Raw genomic sequence first — 19777 nt, 5'->3', positions numbered from 1 at the left:
CCGCATCATTCCTTCTTCTCAGATTACTGGTTATATGCGTGATCTTGATCAATTGTTCATTCATGGCTCACATTTATCTTCACACACGTGCTTTTGTTTCTTGGAGATATACATGTATAAAAAATATGGATCATCCAATTCATTCGTTTGTGAACATGCCACATACTCCTATTCCCCTCCGTGAACATATTGCCTATCTCAACATAGTGCTATATAATATATACTATAGATTGTAAACGTTTCAAGAAATTGAATTTAGGTATTGAGAAGCAAAACACCGGCTTCACTTTCCAATGGAAGGTCCTTCACCTAGTTTTGAAAAGTTGGTCATGCATGTAGGACCCTATAACATGAAAATGTTTTCTCATCTTTGTCAATCCTCTTTGTTGGATTGGTATTAAAGATTAATCCATAGTGCCTACAATATTTTCATAAACAAGTAATCTCAATATAGTGCCTACATATTTCTCAAAAAACCAACAGGCAACATAACTTGGGTGCTTTGCACGTATGTCTTGTTTATTATATGTGTATATTGTGTGCGGAGAGGTCATTCCAACTTGTAGTTATAGAAATCCAACCACCGAGGTGATTCTCGTTGACCACTCGATCCTCACGTGCCGTTCATTCTGATCAAAACATCACTTATGAGATAGGGTCGATGAACCACTTGAGGCGATTCTTGACAATGCTAATAATTTAAAATCATGTGATTATTATCTTTAATCAACTTCCTCAAATTATGACACCACCGTCGGCGATGCCGACTACAAAAACATAGTATAAAAGAGAGGCAATCTACAACAAATTAATTCAACATTGAATCATTATCACTTGTATAGAAGGTCCCATTTCATATAACACTAACACACATATCTTCATTATTACAAATATGGCCCAGTGTATTAATAGTATGAAGACAAATAGTCATAAAAAGGACTTGGTTGCAGCCCTACTAATGTTATTTCTGGGTAATATTATGTTAGCCACAAACTTTACTACTGCAGCCTCCAATTATAATAGGTAACTATATATATTGTCACTAACATAATACCAGCGAATTGAAGATCATAAATAAGTGCCGATTAGCTCACTAATAACCAAAGGAGCAAATACCCCCCTTGTAAACAAAATCATAGAAATTTATGAGTTGATATTATAAATAGATATAATTAGATTAAAACGATTTAGAATGAAAGAAAGGCTGTTTTGGTTTTGAAGTGTTTGAGCTAGGGCCATGTCCTTGTGATTTTACTCAAATCATATCTAATTTTAGTTAGAGACAAGGTTATATCATCTACCAAACTCCTAATACCAGATTAGCTTACTTTAATCCCCCCTCTCCACAATGAGAGTAAACTAGTAATCCCATAATGAAATTGATCAAATATCTCAAGATCCTCTCTCCTAATTGAGATAACTAAAGGTTTTTCAAAATCCTTCGAAATGTCGCCATTTGCATGACTTTGGCTATGAAGTAATTATTTACTTATGTAGAGACCAATACAGTTAATTTAAGATTAGACGTATTTACCTCCCAATGTTCTCCATCTCTCATATGGATGATTTTAACAAAATTGGTATATATACAAGCATGGGGACAAGTTAAGTTGTGGACAAGTTTTAGCTTAATGTCCTTGTGCCATAGGGAAGTTGATCATATGGAGAAATTACATGCAGGATTGATAAATGTTGGCGAGGAAGCACCAGTTGGGCACAATCTCGGATGAAGCTAGCCGATTGCGCCATCGGCTTCGGTAGCAAGACCACGGGCGGGAAGGGCGGGAGCTTCTACGTAGTCACCAATGAAGGTGACGACACGGACAACCCCAAGCCCGGGACATTACGCTATGGCGTGATCCAGAAGGAGCCTCTCTGGATCTACTTCGGCCGCAGCATGACCATCAAGCTCAAGTCCGAGCTCTTCATAGCAAGCGACAAGACTCTCGATGGCCGGGGCGCCAATGTCCATATCGCGGAGGGGCCGTGCATTACAGTTCAAGACGCGAGCAACGTGATCATACACGGGCTGCACATTCACGATTGCCGTGGTGGCGGCTCCGATGGAGATGCCATACGCGTCTACGCGTCGCGCAACGTGTGGATCGACCACAACTCGCTCGCTTCTTGTGAAGATGGTCTCATCGATGTCACCCATGCTTCCTCGCTCGTCACCATCTCCAACAATTACTTCTCCGATCATGACAAGGTCATGCTCCTTGGCCATAGCGACACCTATTCCGCGGACACGGCCATGAAAGTCACCGTCGCATTTAACCACTTCGGCACGGGACTAGTCCAACGTATGCCAAGGTAATCATTGTCGTGTACCTTTAATGTTACTTACCTACTTAAACTCAAGTTTAAATTATATAATGGCCAAGCAATCCTGCATTCATGAAAGCTGATTGAAATGATTATTCACAGGTGTCGCTTCGGGTATGTCCATGTCTTGAACAATGAATACGATGGATGGGCGCAATATGCGATCGGCGGTAGTGCTGCTCCGACAATCCTCAGTCAAGGCAACCGCTTCCGTGCATCTGGCACAGTCAAGGAGGTAAAAATTACACTAACCTAGTCCTGTCACACATGAGATTCCATTAACATGATCTATGAACCACCCATTACTAATTAAAGATGCTAAAAGCCATTATTTCCCCAGGTTAGGATTGTTCATCTAGCAGTTTAGCTTGAGACCATGCACTCACTAATTTTTACACATTCAAAAACCTGGCAATCATATGATGTGTACGGTCAGCCCCAAGTACTTATGGTTGTCTTGGTTGTATAGGTGACGCAGCGCCTCGACACAAGCACGTCGGTGTGGCAGAAGTGGAGGTGGAGATCCATTAACGACACTTTCGTGGATGGGTCGTACTTCGTACAGTCGGGTACCGAGTCCGACACGGACAATGCCACTTTGCAAGGTAATGGCAAGTTCGCCGCTTACATGACGGCATCAGCCGGAGCCCTCTCATGCACCACGACCTCGGCTTGTTAGAATGAATGCTCAACATATGTATATATATATGTGTGTGTTTGTGTGTGTACATATTAGAATGATTGTATGATTATGATAACAACCACCTTGTAAATTGTAGTTAGCCATTTGCAATAATGAGGCAAGCCCCATTCAAATTTGTCCTCCATTTGATCATGTTATTATTACATGTATTTAATACATCAATAATCTCCTGAAAATTGTTACAATTGCAAACAAAAAGTGGAAATACATCAATAATCTCTTAAAAATGGTTACAATTGCAAGCAAAGCTCAACAATCAACTATACTCTTTTTAGTTATGAATGGCATGCATCCCAAATCACTTTGGCTCTTTGCTATTCATAATTTGAGCTCACATGATAACCATGCATGATGACCAAAGTGACAATGATACACGATGAAGTTGCGTGGGTTCAACATTCTTGTGTGACACATTTCTAATGCATGTCATTTAGCGACACGTCCTTGTGTGACACATTTCTAATGCATGTCATTTAGTGACACGTCCTAGTATGGAAACATCGCATACACTTTGCATGCGTCGCACACCAACGAGGGTAACTTGTTGCATAACATCAATCTTCAAGAAACTATTGCAAACATATCTCTTGTTAAAATATATATTTTTCCTCCCAATCTTTTTTCCCTTTGCAATTTAATATTGTTCTTGGTTGCAACCCTTGAGAGATTATCCTACATTCTACAAAGACAAAATTAGTTTGGTTATGTCTTCCATGACAACTTTTTAAGAGGCCACCAATAGTATGTATAATATCCTATGTATATAAATTCTCTTATCAAAGCCATGAGGCATTCCCTAATTTCCTATCTATGTAAATTCCATATATTGCATGCATACGTAGGACTACAAAAGGACATAGGACATTGAAGTGATTTTTGAATGGGGAGGGACATGTAGATGCTACCCAATGAGAAAGCGTTGACCATCATCTTAAAAAACTTAAAACACAAATCATGATCTAGTGATGGTGCCTTGACATAAATCATACCATCACATTTCCCTTTTCTTAATTATATTCTACAAGTTATGTTACTTTTTGGAATGGAATAGGAGGCCTCTCAAGATTCATCTATGTATAGGCCTATATTTCACAAGAGTAGTGTAAAATGGTTTATAGTGGGTTAAGTTTCCGAAGATGCTCCTAGTGCACGAGCAAATTTAAAACCTAAATAGATGCTTCCAAATTCCCCCACAATCTTGAATATATACATAAGATCTAATAAATGAGATTTCTTAAATATTTACTATAGTGTATTGTAAAACTTAAATAGCTCTAATATTTACTATAGTTTCGGAAGATGCTCCTAGTGCATGAGCGAATTTAAAACCTAAATAGATGCTTCCAAAGTCCCCCACATTCTTGAATATATACATAAGATCTAATAAATGAGATTTCTTAAATATCTACTATAGTCTAATGTTATATCTTGGATAGGTGGAATAACAACCTTTGAGTTCCATATCTTGTACTTTGATGCACATTTACATCAATTGTAATGTCATCATAATCACCACAAGATTTGTGGACTTACATCAATATGAGGTTCAATAATCCACTTACTATAACAATCTTGTCAAGTTAGTGGTTTTTCTCGCTTAATATTCCCTTCAAACTGATATGCATAGGTTCTATTCTATGGACGGTGATCTTGTTAGTGTCGTAGCCAAGAACAAGATTAAATTGAAGAAGACATTGAGAAGAGGGAAACGAGAGATAAATAAGAGAAGATTGCAAATGTATTAAAAATAAGAATAAAGGTTACAGGAATATGTCGAAGACTAGTGTTGAGCCAGAATGGTTCGTCAAATACCCAAATGCATCTTAATTATAGCATGGTTATAACACATGCATGCCCTTCACCTCAAACATATGCATGATTGCCACTTGGCATTCATGCAAACATGGTACTTGTCGATCGTGCATTAGTGTGTATGAGGTACCCATTTCATAATATTAGATATATGTTCTCAATAATAGAAGTTATTATAATAGTATCTTTCTTACTGGTATAGGTTACACATTTTCTTTAAAGAGTTTATTGGTTCAAATTTTTATCATGAGTTTGAAGTTTTGATATATGTCCATTTGATTCTTAGTAGACTTGCATGTTCGATCCACAATTGTATAACCCAGCCAATGAACAAAATAAATACAAATCGTTGCCCGCACAATTTGGGATGCCAAAATGGTTTTCATCTTATATTTTAAGCTTTCATCAAGCTTCGTAAAAGTTGGAGGAGGAACAACACGATCTAGAATAGAGTTCGATGCCTGATGTTCCAATTGTTCAACACCATATGAAGATCAAGATCAAAAAGGAAAACAATGTCATTGATCTAGTGAGAGATCACATATGGACCTAGAGGTTGATAATCCGCCTTGTGGTCTTTACAATAGACATTAAGAGCTAGATGTGATCTCCAAGTCGAAACTTGGTTCTTTCTAGTGATGATTCAAGATGATGATGATCTACAAATCTCTTATTGGTCGCCTAACAATTATATAAATGGTGTCAAATAGTACCATGAATTTCTTGCAATTAGCTTCGATGATCTTCTACCATAGGCTTTGTTTTTTGAGATTTCTTGATGCCTAAGCACTATCAAATGGGATGGACACCTTTTTTAGCAAAGAAGGGAGAAAATTTAGTAGGTTAATGAGCTGAATTATTGTATAAGCCAATCCAATCATCTTGTTGGTAATTGATGAACCAACAAAGATATTGTTCCAAGGTTTGATTTGTACGTTTTGTTTGACCATCAGTTTTTTAATGAATTCCCGAAAAGAGTTTATCATCAATTTGGAGGATCCCAAGAAAGTGTTTTCAAAATTTCAAAATGAATTGTGGGCCTCAATCACTAAAGATGTCATCAGAAAGATCATGATATCAAAAAATTCCATGCATAACCAAGATGTGTGCATGGAAAGAAATGTTCCATCTTCATGAAATGTTCAACCTTCTTGAACTGACACCAAAATCTTTGGAAGATGGAAGATTAGTAATAAAGTCCAAAAAGATAGACTTCGATGAACCATCAGGATTTGCTAAAGGTTGGAGTAAGCCTAGTCGATATCAAGGACAATTGGATCAATAACATGCATCATAACTATGAATGTAGTCCTCAACATAATTACAAAGATGCAACAACCAAGAGCTTCTAGAAACTAGTTCCAAACTCTCGCAAACTCCAAGTCTCCAACAATTGTTATGTCGTGGTAGTTTTGTAAAATGAAAGGCCATGAATGACCATCAAAGACATGGCAAATGAATCAATTATATACTTTACAAGAACCCTCTATCACCCTCAAAGCGTTAACAAGAATCATGATGTTCAAAAGAAGGTTCCCCTAAACAAGGTGCCATGTTGAACCACTAAGATAGAGCACCTATCTTTCATTGGTGTGTTTTGGGGGGCGCACGATCAACAAATCAAAGCACATAAGAAATTATGCCCAACAAGATTGTCAAGGAATAAAGACTCTAGCATTATGATAATGAACTAGGTTCATTTGATCCTAGTGAACTAGTGTCGACAATGATTTCATGGGGAGAACCTTCCAAGAAATACATCAATGGTTAAAAGAGTCCAAGTTACCTAGAAACTCATTGTCGTGAATCACATAATTAATTCCCCTATTTCAAATTTCCATGAAAAACGATTGGATGTAATTGCTTGATGTCTTTGGTTTCGGAGATGACACTCCTGAGTGAAAAATCCAATGCACCAATTGCTAAACTAAATGGCTTGGCTAGATCATTGTGGATTCAAAAAGGGGTACATGGGAATGCACACTTTAAGCTTTGAAATGTGTCAATTGTACTTGAATTCCATATGAATGGTTAGTTTTTTGTGTTAATTGTGTTTTTTTGCAAACTGATCTTCAAATAATTCTTAATGAATTTACGATAAAAATTTTGCAAATCCCAAGAAACATTGCATATCACAAATAGATCATGGTGTTTACCACTCTAGAATTATTTACACATTTGCTGGATCCATAGAGGTTTCTTTTGATGAGACTAGATATTCAAGGAATTCCACTTGGTTCCAGTCAAAACTACATTTCTCAACTCTTGCATAGAGACCATATTCTTGTAATCATCGCAAAACTTAGCAATATATGCTAATCATACTCCACTTTAGTCTTGGAGAAGATCAAGATGTCATCCAAATAAGGATGCCAAGAAGTCTCGAAAAATATCATTGGTTATATATTGAAAAACCGATGGCACATTTGTGAGACGGGAAGGCATAATTGTATGCTCAAAAATGCCCATCTCGATTGTAAAATATGGTATTTCAGCATCACCCTAACAAATCCGAACTAGATTATAAGCACCTCGAAGGTTGGGCTTTGTAAAATTTTTGGCTTCAGTTAAGTGCTCAAAAAGAGTTAAGATTAGAGGTAAGGCATAGTTGTTCCAAATAGTGATTTTGTTTAAGCCTCAATAATCTACGACCAAGCAAAGTGATCCATCTTAACCAAAAAAAATTGTGCATCAACAAGAGATTTAGAATGGCAAATGAATCCACTTACAAAAGTTTCATCAATATAAACCCTAAACCCAAAATCCTTATTATGATTGATGACCATCAAAATTTGGTGGGAGACTTACTTTAGGTTCTTTTGCTGAACTTGGTGCTCCTGAAGCTTGTTTTTGCAATTGATAAACTATTTGATTTAATTGCTCATGTTGTTTAGCTTTTTCAGCATTCACTTATTGTAAATCCCCAAAAAGCCTTTTATTCTCCTACCCAAGGCCATGAACTTGGTTGTCAAGCATCGTAGACCACCCAAAACACACATATGTTCTTGTTCACTTATTTAGGATTACCTTGGCTACAAGACGATAGGACAAAACATTTCTCTGGGAAAAAGGAATGAAGAAGAAGGGTTTTTCTAGTTCAAATTGTTAGGGCAATAGTCAAGAAAAAGATCCAATTGGAGAAGAGAATGAGAAGAGATAAAGGAGAGACAAATAAGAGAAGATTGACAATCTATTAACAATAAGATCAAGTGTTAACAAAATATGTCAAACGTTGTCATTGAATTGAAATGGTTCAGCTAGTTATATATGTAATTTACCAATGGAAATTATAATACACACACACACACACAATTATAAATTGGTTTGTGAGATTCTCCGACCAACCACGACTGGTTTCCTCTAATGCATATGCGGGTGCAAAGGACAAGTATAGAGACAATAGAATAACAGAAGTACAGAGACACAGGATGTTTACATTGAAAACCCTAAATGGGAAAACCACAAGATCCCACAGACTCCAAACTAGATCACTAACAGTAAGAAGAATACAATAAGAACTTGCAAGGCACTGACCTTGAGTTCTACTTCGTCTAAACAGATAGCTATGGAGAAGTTACTACATTCTCTTACACTCTCTTGGTTACAGAGGCAACAACCAACAGTAAATATTCACAACAAAAACTAAATCTAACTACTTGCCCTAACTATATTTATACTCCATATACAATATGGGCTATTTACAAACATAGTCATAATGGACATATCTAGGCTATTTACAAATATAGCCCCGAGTCAGCTTCAGCCAACTCGGCTATTAGCCTAATCGATTATTCGATTTGTCGATTTGTCACTCAATAGATTATTCGAGTTGAGATCGATTGAACCACCTTGTGCTCTTCCCATCCGGAGGAACCAAATTTCCCAACAAATTGATATACCATTGTACAACATTCATATGCACAGATGTTTTGTAGGTAAATATGGAGCACACTTTGAGCAATTATCATCAACCATCTTTGTTACCATACAAGATGTAGAGAGAGTTGAGTGTTATGAGTGAGGGTGAAAGACTATAATGTTGTTGTGTATGTGAAATGTATACGAGTACAAGTGTGAATGTAAGTGTTAGTGTTAGTGGATAGATAGGAAAGGGTGTGGGTGAGTGATGTGTATAGATGGCTTGAGGGGCATGCACCCCTATGAATATAACCTCATTGTAACTATTTAACCCCCTTATGGGGAATGAATGAAGGATTTCTCTCTCTCAACTTCTCTATCTTGTCATCTATCTCTCTCTTCCTCCCTTACGTTGAACCCCCTTGAGGTGGAGCCATTCTAGGAAATTGTTACGAGCATGACCATAAAACATCCCATGGTGAGAATTTACCGTAGTATTCTATACATGTGGATAAGTGTGAGGGTTAAACGAGAGTGTAAAGAAGGGGAGGATTACTTTTAATCCTCGGGATTGATACAACCCATTAGGCCAAGTGTGAACTTGCCTGGGGGCTATAAATAAGAGGCCTAGCTACCCTCATTTCATCATCTCTTGACTATGTTGAGACTCTGTTTCATGGTGGGTCAACTCTTGTAGAGAGTGCGCCAGCACCAAATACGACTCGACGCCACGACGATGGTATGGGACTCTGCTGTCTCGATCCCTTCGCTCAGGGGTGGTCGAGTGGATCGACACCCTTCTTTCTCTCTGCTTTTCTATTTTATATATATTATATCATTATCATATGCTTACATTAGAACATCACTCTAACAGTTGGTATCAGAGCTTAGGTTTCTAATGTTTCTTTTGTTGGTTTTTGTTGTCTTCTTGATGGATGGTGATCAATTGACGTGCGGTCGACCTTGATCCAGATAGCGATCAACAAAGGAACTTCGGTAACTCTTTCTTGTTTTTTTTCTATTCTTTCTTCTCCCAATGTAATCATGTATAGTCAATATGTGTTTTCTTTATTGATTCAATGATGTTGCAGTGGTAATGGATTGGTTGTATAAAACGTATTCATATGTGTATGAGATCAATACCTCATTTGACATATATTTGATATGTGATTCATGTCGTATGCGTATGAAGTTAATACCTCAATTGCGTATTACGTTCACATACATATGTTACGTATGCATGTGAGGTCAATACCTCGATTTCTATTTAAATGATATGTGTTTGGTGTCATATGTGTAAGAGGTCAATACCTCGATTGCGTATTACGATTGATCCTTATTTTTGGATGTTTCATGTGGGTAGAGGCTATATGCCTCGATTACGTATCTCGATTACATCATTGTTGGCTATTTGATATTACGATTTTTTTAATATATGCATATGTGGTCTCATGTATACATATTTGATCGTATATATATGATAAATATACATATGTGTATATTAGTTATTACATGATTTCTATATCGAATGTTTCCTTTTCGGGGAAACGATCTTAGTGGCCGTCCTCATATTTTTGTGAGAATGGCGTAGTCACAATCCTTTTTTCAACAATTTTTTTATTGACATCCCCGTTGGTCACTTCGATTTCGTTACGTAATGAAATGATCATAGCGACAATGATGTTGAGAATGTAGGGCTTGACCCACTTCATGTGAGGTCGCTCCTATGACACACATATCCAACATCCCTCCCTCATTACATGGATACGATGCCACCATGAGATCATTCTTATGAAAGGCATTTGTAATGACATAACCATGTGATGGGCCACATGGGCCTACTACGAAAAGATGGCTCATTTGTCTTGACCATTAGGTTGCACTTTGGCGTATGCCATCGTAATTATGAGACTTGAGGTTAGGTAACGTACCAACATAGTTTGTGGTAAACGACAGGGAAATAAGGACTCTTGACATATATGTTTCTTTTATAAAAACATATATGGGCAAATGCCTCACATATCTCTTATATGCGTAAAACATTGTATATTCAACATGAGCAACCGATTTGGTTAGCTCAAGTGTTTAATGCATTTCTTCTCGAGGTCTCGAGTTCAAATATGACCAAGACCATACAACATTGTTGATACATATGACTATAATACATGTTTAGACTTTAGGTCTAAGTGCACTCCGGGGTCCTCGTAATAGGACATAAAGAGCCGAAACCACATACGTGGGCCCAGAAACATAGTTTATTGTTAATCTTTTTTTCGTGGATAAACTATTCATGATGCAAACATACATGGTTGAGCCTCGGGGAGCTGCCATGAAAAGATATAGAGATCAGGGAAAGACATTCATCTGTCCCCCCTATGGTTTTTAAAACACCTTTGTGTTACCATAGTAACCTAATCTTGAACCTCAACTCATACGTCTAGAGGGGTATTGACGTGAGATCATGATATCGATTAATGTTAGCCCATGATATGTTTACATCTCGACATGATGTTATGACTATTTGACTGACCTTATCCTATTTCTTTGCCAGAAATTATCATTCAATGGCTCATAATAACGACCCCATGTCATCCGCTCAAGCGGAAGGAACTCAAGGAAATCCTCTTGGGCCAATCTCCATTGATTCGCATTTCTTACAAATACAAAATTTCCTTAGTTCAACCGCTCATCAGATGTCCAAACTTCGGCAATCTCATAGTGCTCTCAAGGCACGTGTCATTAGTTTACAACGTGACACTAATAGACCCGATGAGCGTCAGGGTGAACCATCATTTGTCGTAAAGCTATTTACGGGAGAAAAAAAGGAAAGAACCGAAGAAGCAATCTGCACGTGGTTGGGCCGATGGGAGTCTCATTTTGAGCTCTATCCCTTGCCAGATAGTATGAATATCGCATATATCGGCCGAGAACCAGGGGGTATGGCCGTCGCCTGGTGGTGTGGGCTCCAAACTTTGGGGAAATTGCCCGATACTTGGGACCAATTTTGTCACAGTTTTCAAGGGCCAATTTCTACAACCTCCCTCTCGAACTAAGGCAGCACAAGCTTTAATGAACCTCTCTAGCAGGAAGTTTTCCTCGCTAGAAGAATATGTTCACCATGTTAGAACCCAAATCCAAAAATCAAGTCTAGAAGGGACAATTGGTTGATAGCTTGTTTTGTCAATGGCATCCCCAATTCGGACTATCATTGGATAGTGCACGATAAGGATTGAAAATCCTTCGAAGAGGCCATTGAAATAGTTCTTCGCTATCAACGCACTTTGAAGAAGGACCATAACAAACCCAACGAAGCGCCCGGGACTAAGCAGTCGCAATTCTCTAGGAAATGCAAGACACCCAACGAATTCATGGATCGCTATTGTAAGTGACATAATCCTTTTTGCGTATTCTGCAAAAAGAAGGGTCATACAAAAGAGCAATGTCGAAAGCTCCAACGGAAAGAGCATGACAAGAAAACAAAACCTGCAGACCATAAAGGCCAAATTCCTAATGTCCTTCAGGTCTATACACATCATTTAAGTAATTGTCAATGTTCTTTCCCTCACTATGTATTGGGACCCAATGATTTACTATGTGCAAACGGATATATCAATGGATCTCCCATATCATTTTTGTTTGATTCGGGACGCTCACACAACTTTGTGAATGATCGTTTGGTTCAGATATAAGGAATCAAACCCACCATAAGTGATAACACATATAAGGTGCACTTGGCTGATGGAAGAGTACAATACATCAACAAGGTGATTCATTCATTAGGAATTTCTCTTGATACTTATATAGAGGATGTAGACTTCCATGTAATGAACCTTTGTACCACTAATGTAATACTAGGTTATCCTTGATTTTTTAATAAAAACTCTTCTTTATCTATTGATTGGGTTCATCATTCAATTACTTTTGTACTGAATGATTGTACTCATTTTATTCAGTGTGTTAAAAAACAATCTCTTTCGATTGTTTTCTCTCCATCAATATCCGAGTTGTCTTGTTCTATTTTATTTTATTGTGTACTCGATCCGGACATTCATGTTTACAATATCGATAATGTCTCGGTTCAATTATCATATTTTGAACGACAATGAAATCTTAAATAATTTTTGTGTTGTTTTTCCGAGTGAACTACCACATGGGTTACCTCCTAAACATAATATAGACCATCGTATAGATATTGTACTTGGCATTGCACCAATAGTATACCTCCTTATCGCTTAAGTCGATTCGAAGAGGATGAGGTATCTAAGCAACTCAAGGACTATTGACAAATGGGTTATATATGTCATAGTAAATCTGCATGGTATGCACCTGTTCTCTTGGTAAAAAAGAAAGATGGCACATGGCGTATGTGTATTAATTACCGACGCCTGAAGAAAGTGATGCTCAAGAATTCATATCCATTGCGTCGAGCTGACGATCTAATTGACATTCTCCAAGGAGCTCGATATTTTACGAAACTTGACCTATGTATTGGCTACCATCAAATTCATATAAGTGAGGATGATGTTCCTAAAATGGCATTTCGTACGCGCTATGGCCATTATGAGTTTTTGGTTATTCCTTTTGGTTTGACCAATGCTCATGCCACATTTCAACAAGAAATGAATGACATTTCAAGAACAACTTGGAAAATTTGTCATCATTTTCTTGGATGATATTTTAGTTTATAGTCGTACATTAGAAGAACATGCTAAACATGTCCGCTTAGTTGTACAAACATTGTGCGACGAGCAATTCTACGCGAAGATCTCAAAATGCGAGTTCTTCAAGAAATCAATTACTTATCTTGGACATCTCATAACCAAATGAGGAGTTGAAATTGATCCTTCTTGCATCAAGAAAATCAAACTTTGGCCCACTCTTCGGAATATTCGAGAAGTTTGATCATTCCTCAGTTTTACCGGGTTTTTGCGAAAATCCCTTCGTAATTACTCCCAATTGACGATGCCGTTTATAGATCTTCTCAAAGGTCAAACGCGTAAGTCTAGTACAAAACCTATTGTGTGGAATGCTACACTAGACCTCGCCTTTAAGGAACTCAAGGACTTTGTGTGCAAGGCTCCTTCGCTTCTTTTACCCGACTCTTCAAAACCTTTTGAGGTGATGCAAGTGATTATGCTATAAGTGTTGTCTTATATCAAGATGGTAAACCAATAGCATTTGAGAGTAAGAAACTTGATTCTGCTCAATGTCGGTATACTGTTCAAGAAAAAGAATTATTTGCATTTATACATGCGCTCAAAACATGGCGCCATTATCTTTATGGAAATCGTTTTGTGGTAAGTATGGACCACGAGTCCTTGAAATATTTCTGTGACCAACAAGACTTGAAAGGTCGTAAGGAACGATGGGCTGATCTCATCCAGGACTTTGATTTTTCCATAATATATCGTAAACGTTCCATGAACATTGTCGCTTATGCACTAAGTCACATCCATGAAGTTAATATGCTTAGCTTCACTAAAATAACATTAGATCTTTATGATCACCTTTGAGAAAAGTATCTTGATGACAGTTATTTTGCGAAATACTAGGCAAGGGTTGAGTCTGGAACAGACACCGCCACATCCTCGAAGGAATCAATCCACATTGCTAACGGTTTGCTCTATCGTAATGGAAAGGTTTGTGTTCCAGATTTGCCTGAGGTCAAAAAGAGAATTCTTTTTGAATGCCATGATGCACCCTTAGCAGGGCACCCTGGAATACATCGTAGACTTGTTCTCATCTCCACTCAATTCTATTGGCCTAAGATGCGTCCTGACATACATATCTATGTGACTAAATGTCACCTATGTCAGGTTCACAAAGCCGAGCGAGTTAAAGCCAGAAGACTTTTACATCCCTTAGACATTCCCAATAATAAGTGGGAAAGTATATACATGGATTTTATTGTTAGCCTTCCTTGCACTCAAAAAATCCATGATGTCATCTGGGTTGTGGTTGATAGACTAACTAAAATGGTCAGATTTATTGCTACTAAAACCACGGTAACAGCTCCTGAATTGGCTTACCAATTCGTTTACTAGTTATTTTTTATGGGTTACCAATGGATATCGTGAGTGATCGAGATCCAAATTTTACAGGTGACTTCTGGACGCAAGTCTTAATAAAGAAGTTAGAAACTATGTTGAGCATGAGCGCCATGGATCATCCTCAACCCGATGGACAAACAGAACGAGTAAATCAAATTATTGAGGACATGCTTTGAGCATACATTGGTGCAAAATCAACAAAATGGGAATGTTATCTCCCAATTTCGGAGTTTGCTTATAACAACTCCAAGAATACGTCGACGGGATATAGTCCTTTTATGTTGATGTATGGTTTTCAGCCACGAGCCCGATTGATGTTAATATACATCATGATGAGTTGCTAAGTACGCAAAACTTTCTTTCGGATATGCAAGATATGTTGCATATTGCACGAGATATTAAAAACAACACAAGATAGCGCGAGTTTTTATGCTAATCATAATGGGCAACCTCATGTATTCAACCCTGGATAGAAGGTATTTTTTTGTGTACCTCAGAATTCTAAGAAATTGTCTACGAGTAAGTGCGTTAAGTTAGCCCCACGGTTTTGTGGACCTTTTCAAGTCCTCAAACGCATTGGTTCATCAGCCTATCATCTCGCTCTTCCCGATGACGTTGAAATTCATCCAGTTTTTCATGTAAGTCATCTAAAAGAACTTCTAGGTTCTGGAGACAATGCAGTTACAATAGAAACTCTGGTTACTTCTGAAGAATTATCTTCTAAACCACATGTACTAGAAAGAATTCTCGATGTTAAAACAAAAAATATGCATACTAAAATAATCCAAGAATTTAAAATTAAATGGATGGATAAATCTATCAAAGGTGCCACATGGGAACGCGAAAATACTCTAGACTTAGAACTAACTTCCCTAACTTTCCATTGCAAGACTGCAATGTTTTAAAGAGGAGGAGTATGTTACGGGCATGACCATATAATATCCTATGGTGTGAATTTACCGTAGTATTCTATACATGTGGATAAGTGTGAGGATTAAATGAGAGTGTAAAGAAGGGGAGGATTACTTTTAATCCTCGGGATTGAGACAACCCATTAGGCCAAGTGTGAACTTGTTTGGGGGCCTTGGGTCTCGCCATAAATATGAGGCCTAGCTACCCTCATTTAATCATCTCTTGACTACGTCGAGACTTTGTTTCATTGTGGGTCAACTCTTGTAGCGAGTGCGCCAGCACCAGGTACGACTCGACGCCACGATGGTGGTATGGAACGCCGATCGAGGCTCGAGTCCGTCTCAATCCCTTTGCTTGGGGCTGGTCGGCTGGATCGGCACCCTTCTTTCTCTCTCTCCTTTCTTATTTCATATATATTATATCCTTATCATATGCTTACACTAGAACATCACTCTAACAAGAATGCTTATATCAATATCTTCGCCATCTCCTTCGCCATCAATCCCGTAATGCTCATCATCTTCATCATTACACCATGATTACCAATCCATCAATAACCCTAAACCTATAACAATCCCAACCATCCTATTGTACATGGAGCATTATATTTTAGAATGATACGGGTTTAGCTAATTAGCTTTTGACCTTAATCATTGTTAAGCCCCAATGGAAGACTAAGGGGAGAAAGAAAGAAAGATATATTAACGTCTTCTAAGACCAAATTTGGTTTGATTTTAGAGTGATATGGGTTTAGCTAATTAGCTTTTGACCTTAATCATTGTTAAGCCCCAATGGAAGTCTAATGGGAGAAAGAAAGAAAGATATATTAACGTCTTCTAAGACGAAATTTGGCCGTCAAAATGCTTTCATTGAGAGTTGAACTCAACACCTCCCGCTTACTAAGCGGGTGCTCTAACCAACTGAGCTATGAAAGCAATTGTTAAATAAATAATCTATTAGTAAGTGAAAGGAGAAGCCAAGAAAGAAGAAGAGCTCGAAAAGTCACAACAAGTGTGACTTTTATAGCCTTTTACAATGAGGTTGTGCTTCTTTCACAGTAGGTTGACCATTTGACTATAACCTTTCTAGTGAGATTTCTATCCCCTATTTCTTAGTGTCTTCTTGAGCTTGATGTATGTTGTTTGTTATCGACTTAGGATAACACGGTGTCGAATATTTGGTCCTTTGGCTATTCGACCTCAAGGTATTATGTTCGGGGAAAAAGGAAAGTTCGCTCCGCTTTAGACTATTTGAAAACTTTCGAACTAGAGAATATTACGTATGAATCGAACTCAGGTTGTGCAACTGCGGAGCTAAATGAGCCAGCTACAACGGACTGTAACGCACAAGTACAAAGAACGTGGAACTCAACACAGAGGAATTACAACACAGATTCAGACTCAAGAGTATCGGAGGAAATCATAATTATATTATATGCGCAAAGATACAATGTTCAATCAAATTTTACATGCTTCCCATGGCCCTTTATATAGGGCTCAGGTTGTGCGTGAACCGTTAAATTTATTCAATAGTTTTACTATTTTACGACTCTCTATTTACTACTTCTTTAATTACTCGGCCCTACCCATTCCTCTTTACGCTTTGTAACCATTATTCACCCTGTTTACACTTGGTCATCCAAACTTGCCAACACATGCATGCTCGTGCGACAGTGCATGCACGGTCCAACCCACGGGCCAGGCTTCGAATCCGGCTCTGCTCGGTTGGCGTCGATTCGGGTTCGCGTTGTTGGTTCAGGGTTGGCTTCGGATCCGGCTTGGCGGCTTGTTCCTCCTGTAGTGGTTGCATCTGAAGGAGTTTCACTCAAACAAAAACAGAAAATGAAGAATACACGATTTACGTGGAAAACCCTGATTTCAGGGAAAAACCACGGGAATAGGAAATTTCACTATGAGCAATTACGGAATACAATCACAGAACAATAAAACCTGATTTGGTATGGGAGTGTGCTGAAACCACGATTTTAGCCGAGCGCATCCAAACCCTAGCACATAGACGTCTATTCCTTTTGAAGCTTCCCAAGCTTCTCTGTCTTTCACTCTCTATTTCTCTTTTGATTCTCTCTTCTTTTCTTCTCTCTTAGCTTCTGAGTACGTATACTCTTACACAGGCACTACTGTGTAGAAAAAACTCAGTCGTTCTCAGAGTTACGCATACAATACAACTCATTTTTCCCTCATACATATATACTGTCAGGCCTATTGGCATATATATACTAGGTCATTTCTGTTGGGAAACAGGTCCCTCCGGATGGGAAGTGAGAAGAACAGTACTGATGAGCAAACTCCCATATGTGGAGTACCGGATGAAGAGTACCCAGCTACAAAAGACCCGGTGAGAACCGGATGAGGAGTACCCATCTACGGAAGACCCGGTGAGAAGCGGATGACGAGTGCCAGGCAAGATCCGGATGATGCAGGTCCAGTGAGGAGCGCTCACCGGATGAAGGGACATATTCGTAAATATGTCTTTTGAGAGTCCATCGGAGCTATATTTGTAAATAGCCAAAAAGTCATATTAGTATAAATATGACTTAGGGCAAACTTATTGAAAAGTAGTGGTTGTCATTCTTGTTGGTGCAAGATTAGAACGCGTAACTATGTACAGAGAGAGAGAGAGGAAGAGGTCGTTGCCTCTGTTGTAACTGCCGTCTGTGGCGAAGATAGCAAGCTCGAGGTTGTTGCCTCGGTGCTTTACTGTTGTACATTCTGATATAGTGATAGTTTGCAGTCTGTGGGCTGTCGTGGTTTTTCCCTAGTTTGGGTTTTCCACGCTAACATCATGTGTACTCCTCTCTCCATTGTGTCGTGCTTTCATTTCCCGTTTTCTGTGTATGATTCTAAGCTCGGTTGTGGCTGAGCATTGCGCATTGGGAGCGTGCAGTTCCTGTCAAATTCTTCTTTATATGTAAGAAGGCATATGTATATGTATATGTGTCCATTTGATTGAGTACGAATTCGGCTTTCTCACCGAATTCGGTCAATTGACCCCCGATTCGGTTCTTCGGCAAACCGACCATTCTTTTGCTCTCCAACCGACTTCGGCCAAATTCGGTAATCCAACTATTTTCGGCTTTTCGGTTGTTTTCGGTAATCCGACACATTTCGGCTTCTCAACCGATTTCGACCAGGCGACTCTTAAGTCGACTTTTCGGCCGACTCCCCTACAAGGAGGCACACCTTTACACAACAACATCGTCATCTTCGGGAATTCCTTGGTCAAACCCTGCTTCGTAATTTCTACGTCGAGGAGGGGGTGCGAGGGTTGCTCGTTGGATTCACTCTTGAGGAGCAGTATTGCCTCCGACGCCTTCTCAATGTCTTGCTCCTTTTCTGCCTCTACCCGTTTGGTCTCATAGGCCTCCATTTCCAATGCGAAGTCTATTTGATCTTCGTTGAAAGCCTGTAGGAGTTGCATGACTTTCTCTATGTGACGCACCACAAGCACATTGTAACCCTCCGTGAGGTTGGCCCGAACGGTGCCCATGCTTTCTTCGTCAAGCTTATAAAAGTTGTGACCATTCTTCCTTGAATTCTCTTGGTCCACTAGAAAGGTGTGGCGTTTGGCAACTTATGTGTACTAGTGCTCCTAGCCTCTTTGTAGCCGATCGGTTATCATTTGGTGGGCGCTTTCTTTGCGTCTCTTGAGTAGTGCTTGGATTTCCGTTTTCGTGTGCATGTGCTTGATGGTGGTTTCGGCTGTTTGAGTTTGCTTGTGGCGCGGCCCGATTGTAATGCATACCTATCTTGGATGAGGCCCATGTTTGTCTACAAGATGTCCATCTCCTTTGTGTGCATGTCCTCCATCCAAGCCATTTCGTTCTGTATGCGGAGTTGGATTTCCTCCGCCAAATTATTTTCGGCTAACATCTGCTCTTCATACCATTCTTTTTGTTTTAACTTTGCCTCGCAAAGTTCTGCTATCACTTTTTCAGTGTGAGAGGTAGCATCCTTTTGTTCGTCCAAAGTTGTGAATGTTTGGTTGTGCGCGATCATGAACGCGTCGAGCTTGTCCTAGAGAGCCTTCACATTTTTCCTAGTCGTGGTCCGAACACCTTTTTCGTGGTTCAATGACTAGCTAAGCTCTGACCAGAGTT

The 19777-nt window shown here is 38.9% G+C and overlaps 1 protein-coding gene and 1 non-coding gene across 2 annotated transcripts; one reads left to right on the top strand and one right to left on the bottom strand.

Moving 5' to 3' along the window:
- The first annotated feature begins 853 nt into the window (after positions 1 to 853).
- LOC147848787 (putative pectate lyase 9) lies at positions 854 to 3050 on the top strand. Its single transcript, XM_087338116.1, has 4 exons — positions 854 to 1023; positions 1681 to 2313; positions 2428 to 2560; positions 2795 to 3050. Exons 1-4 carry the CDS (start codon positions 893 to 895, stop codon positions 3002 to 3004), a joined length of 1107 nt encoding a protein of 368 aa, XP_087194242.1. The 5' UTR covers positions 854 to 892; the 3' UTR covers positions 3005 to 3050.
- Positions 3051 to 16521: 13471 nt separating this feature from the next.
- TRNAT-AGU (transfer RNA threonine (anticodon AGU)) lies at positions 16522 to 16595 on the bottom strand. The gene has a single exon. It is a non-coding gene; the product is annotated as a tRNA-Thr (tRNA).
- Positions 16596 to 19777: the final 3182 nt, after the last annotated feature.

Source organism: Azolla caroliniana, unplaced genomic scaffold, assembly GCF_043228905.1.
Source record: "Azolla caroliniana isolate FFs.n. ecotype wild unplaced genomic scaffold, voAzoCaro1.0.p SCAF_222, whole genome shotgun sequence".
Taxonomy (NCBI): Eukaryota; Viridiplantae; Streptophyta; class Polypodiopsida; order Salviniales; family Salviniaceae; genus Azolla; species Azolla caroliniana.
The sequence above is the reverse complement of the archived record's forward strand: the minus strand, read 5'-3'. Positions and strand labels throughout refer to the sequence as shown.

Excerpts from the sequence above, each read along its gene's own strand:
- LOC147848787 (XM_087338116.1), top strand. The coding sequence starts at position 893 with ATGGCCCAGTGTATTAATAGTATGAAGACAAATAGTCATAAAAAGGAC. Across the intron at positions 2,314-2,427 it reads CTAGTCCAACGTATGCCAAG|GTGTCGCTTCGGGTATGTCC; the intron begins GTAATCATTGTC and ends GATTATTCACAG. Across the intron at positions 2,561-2,794 it reads CATCTGGCACAGTCAAGGAG|GTGACGCAGCGCCTCGACAC; the intron begins GTAAAAATTACA and ends TTGGTTGTATAG.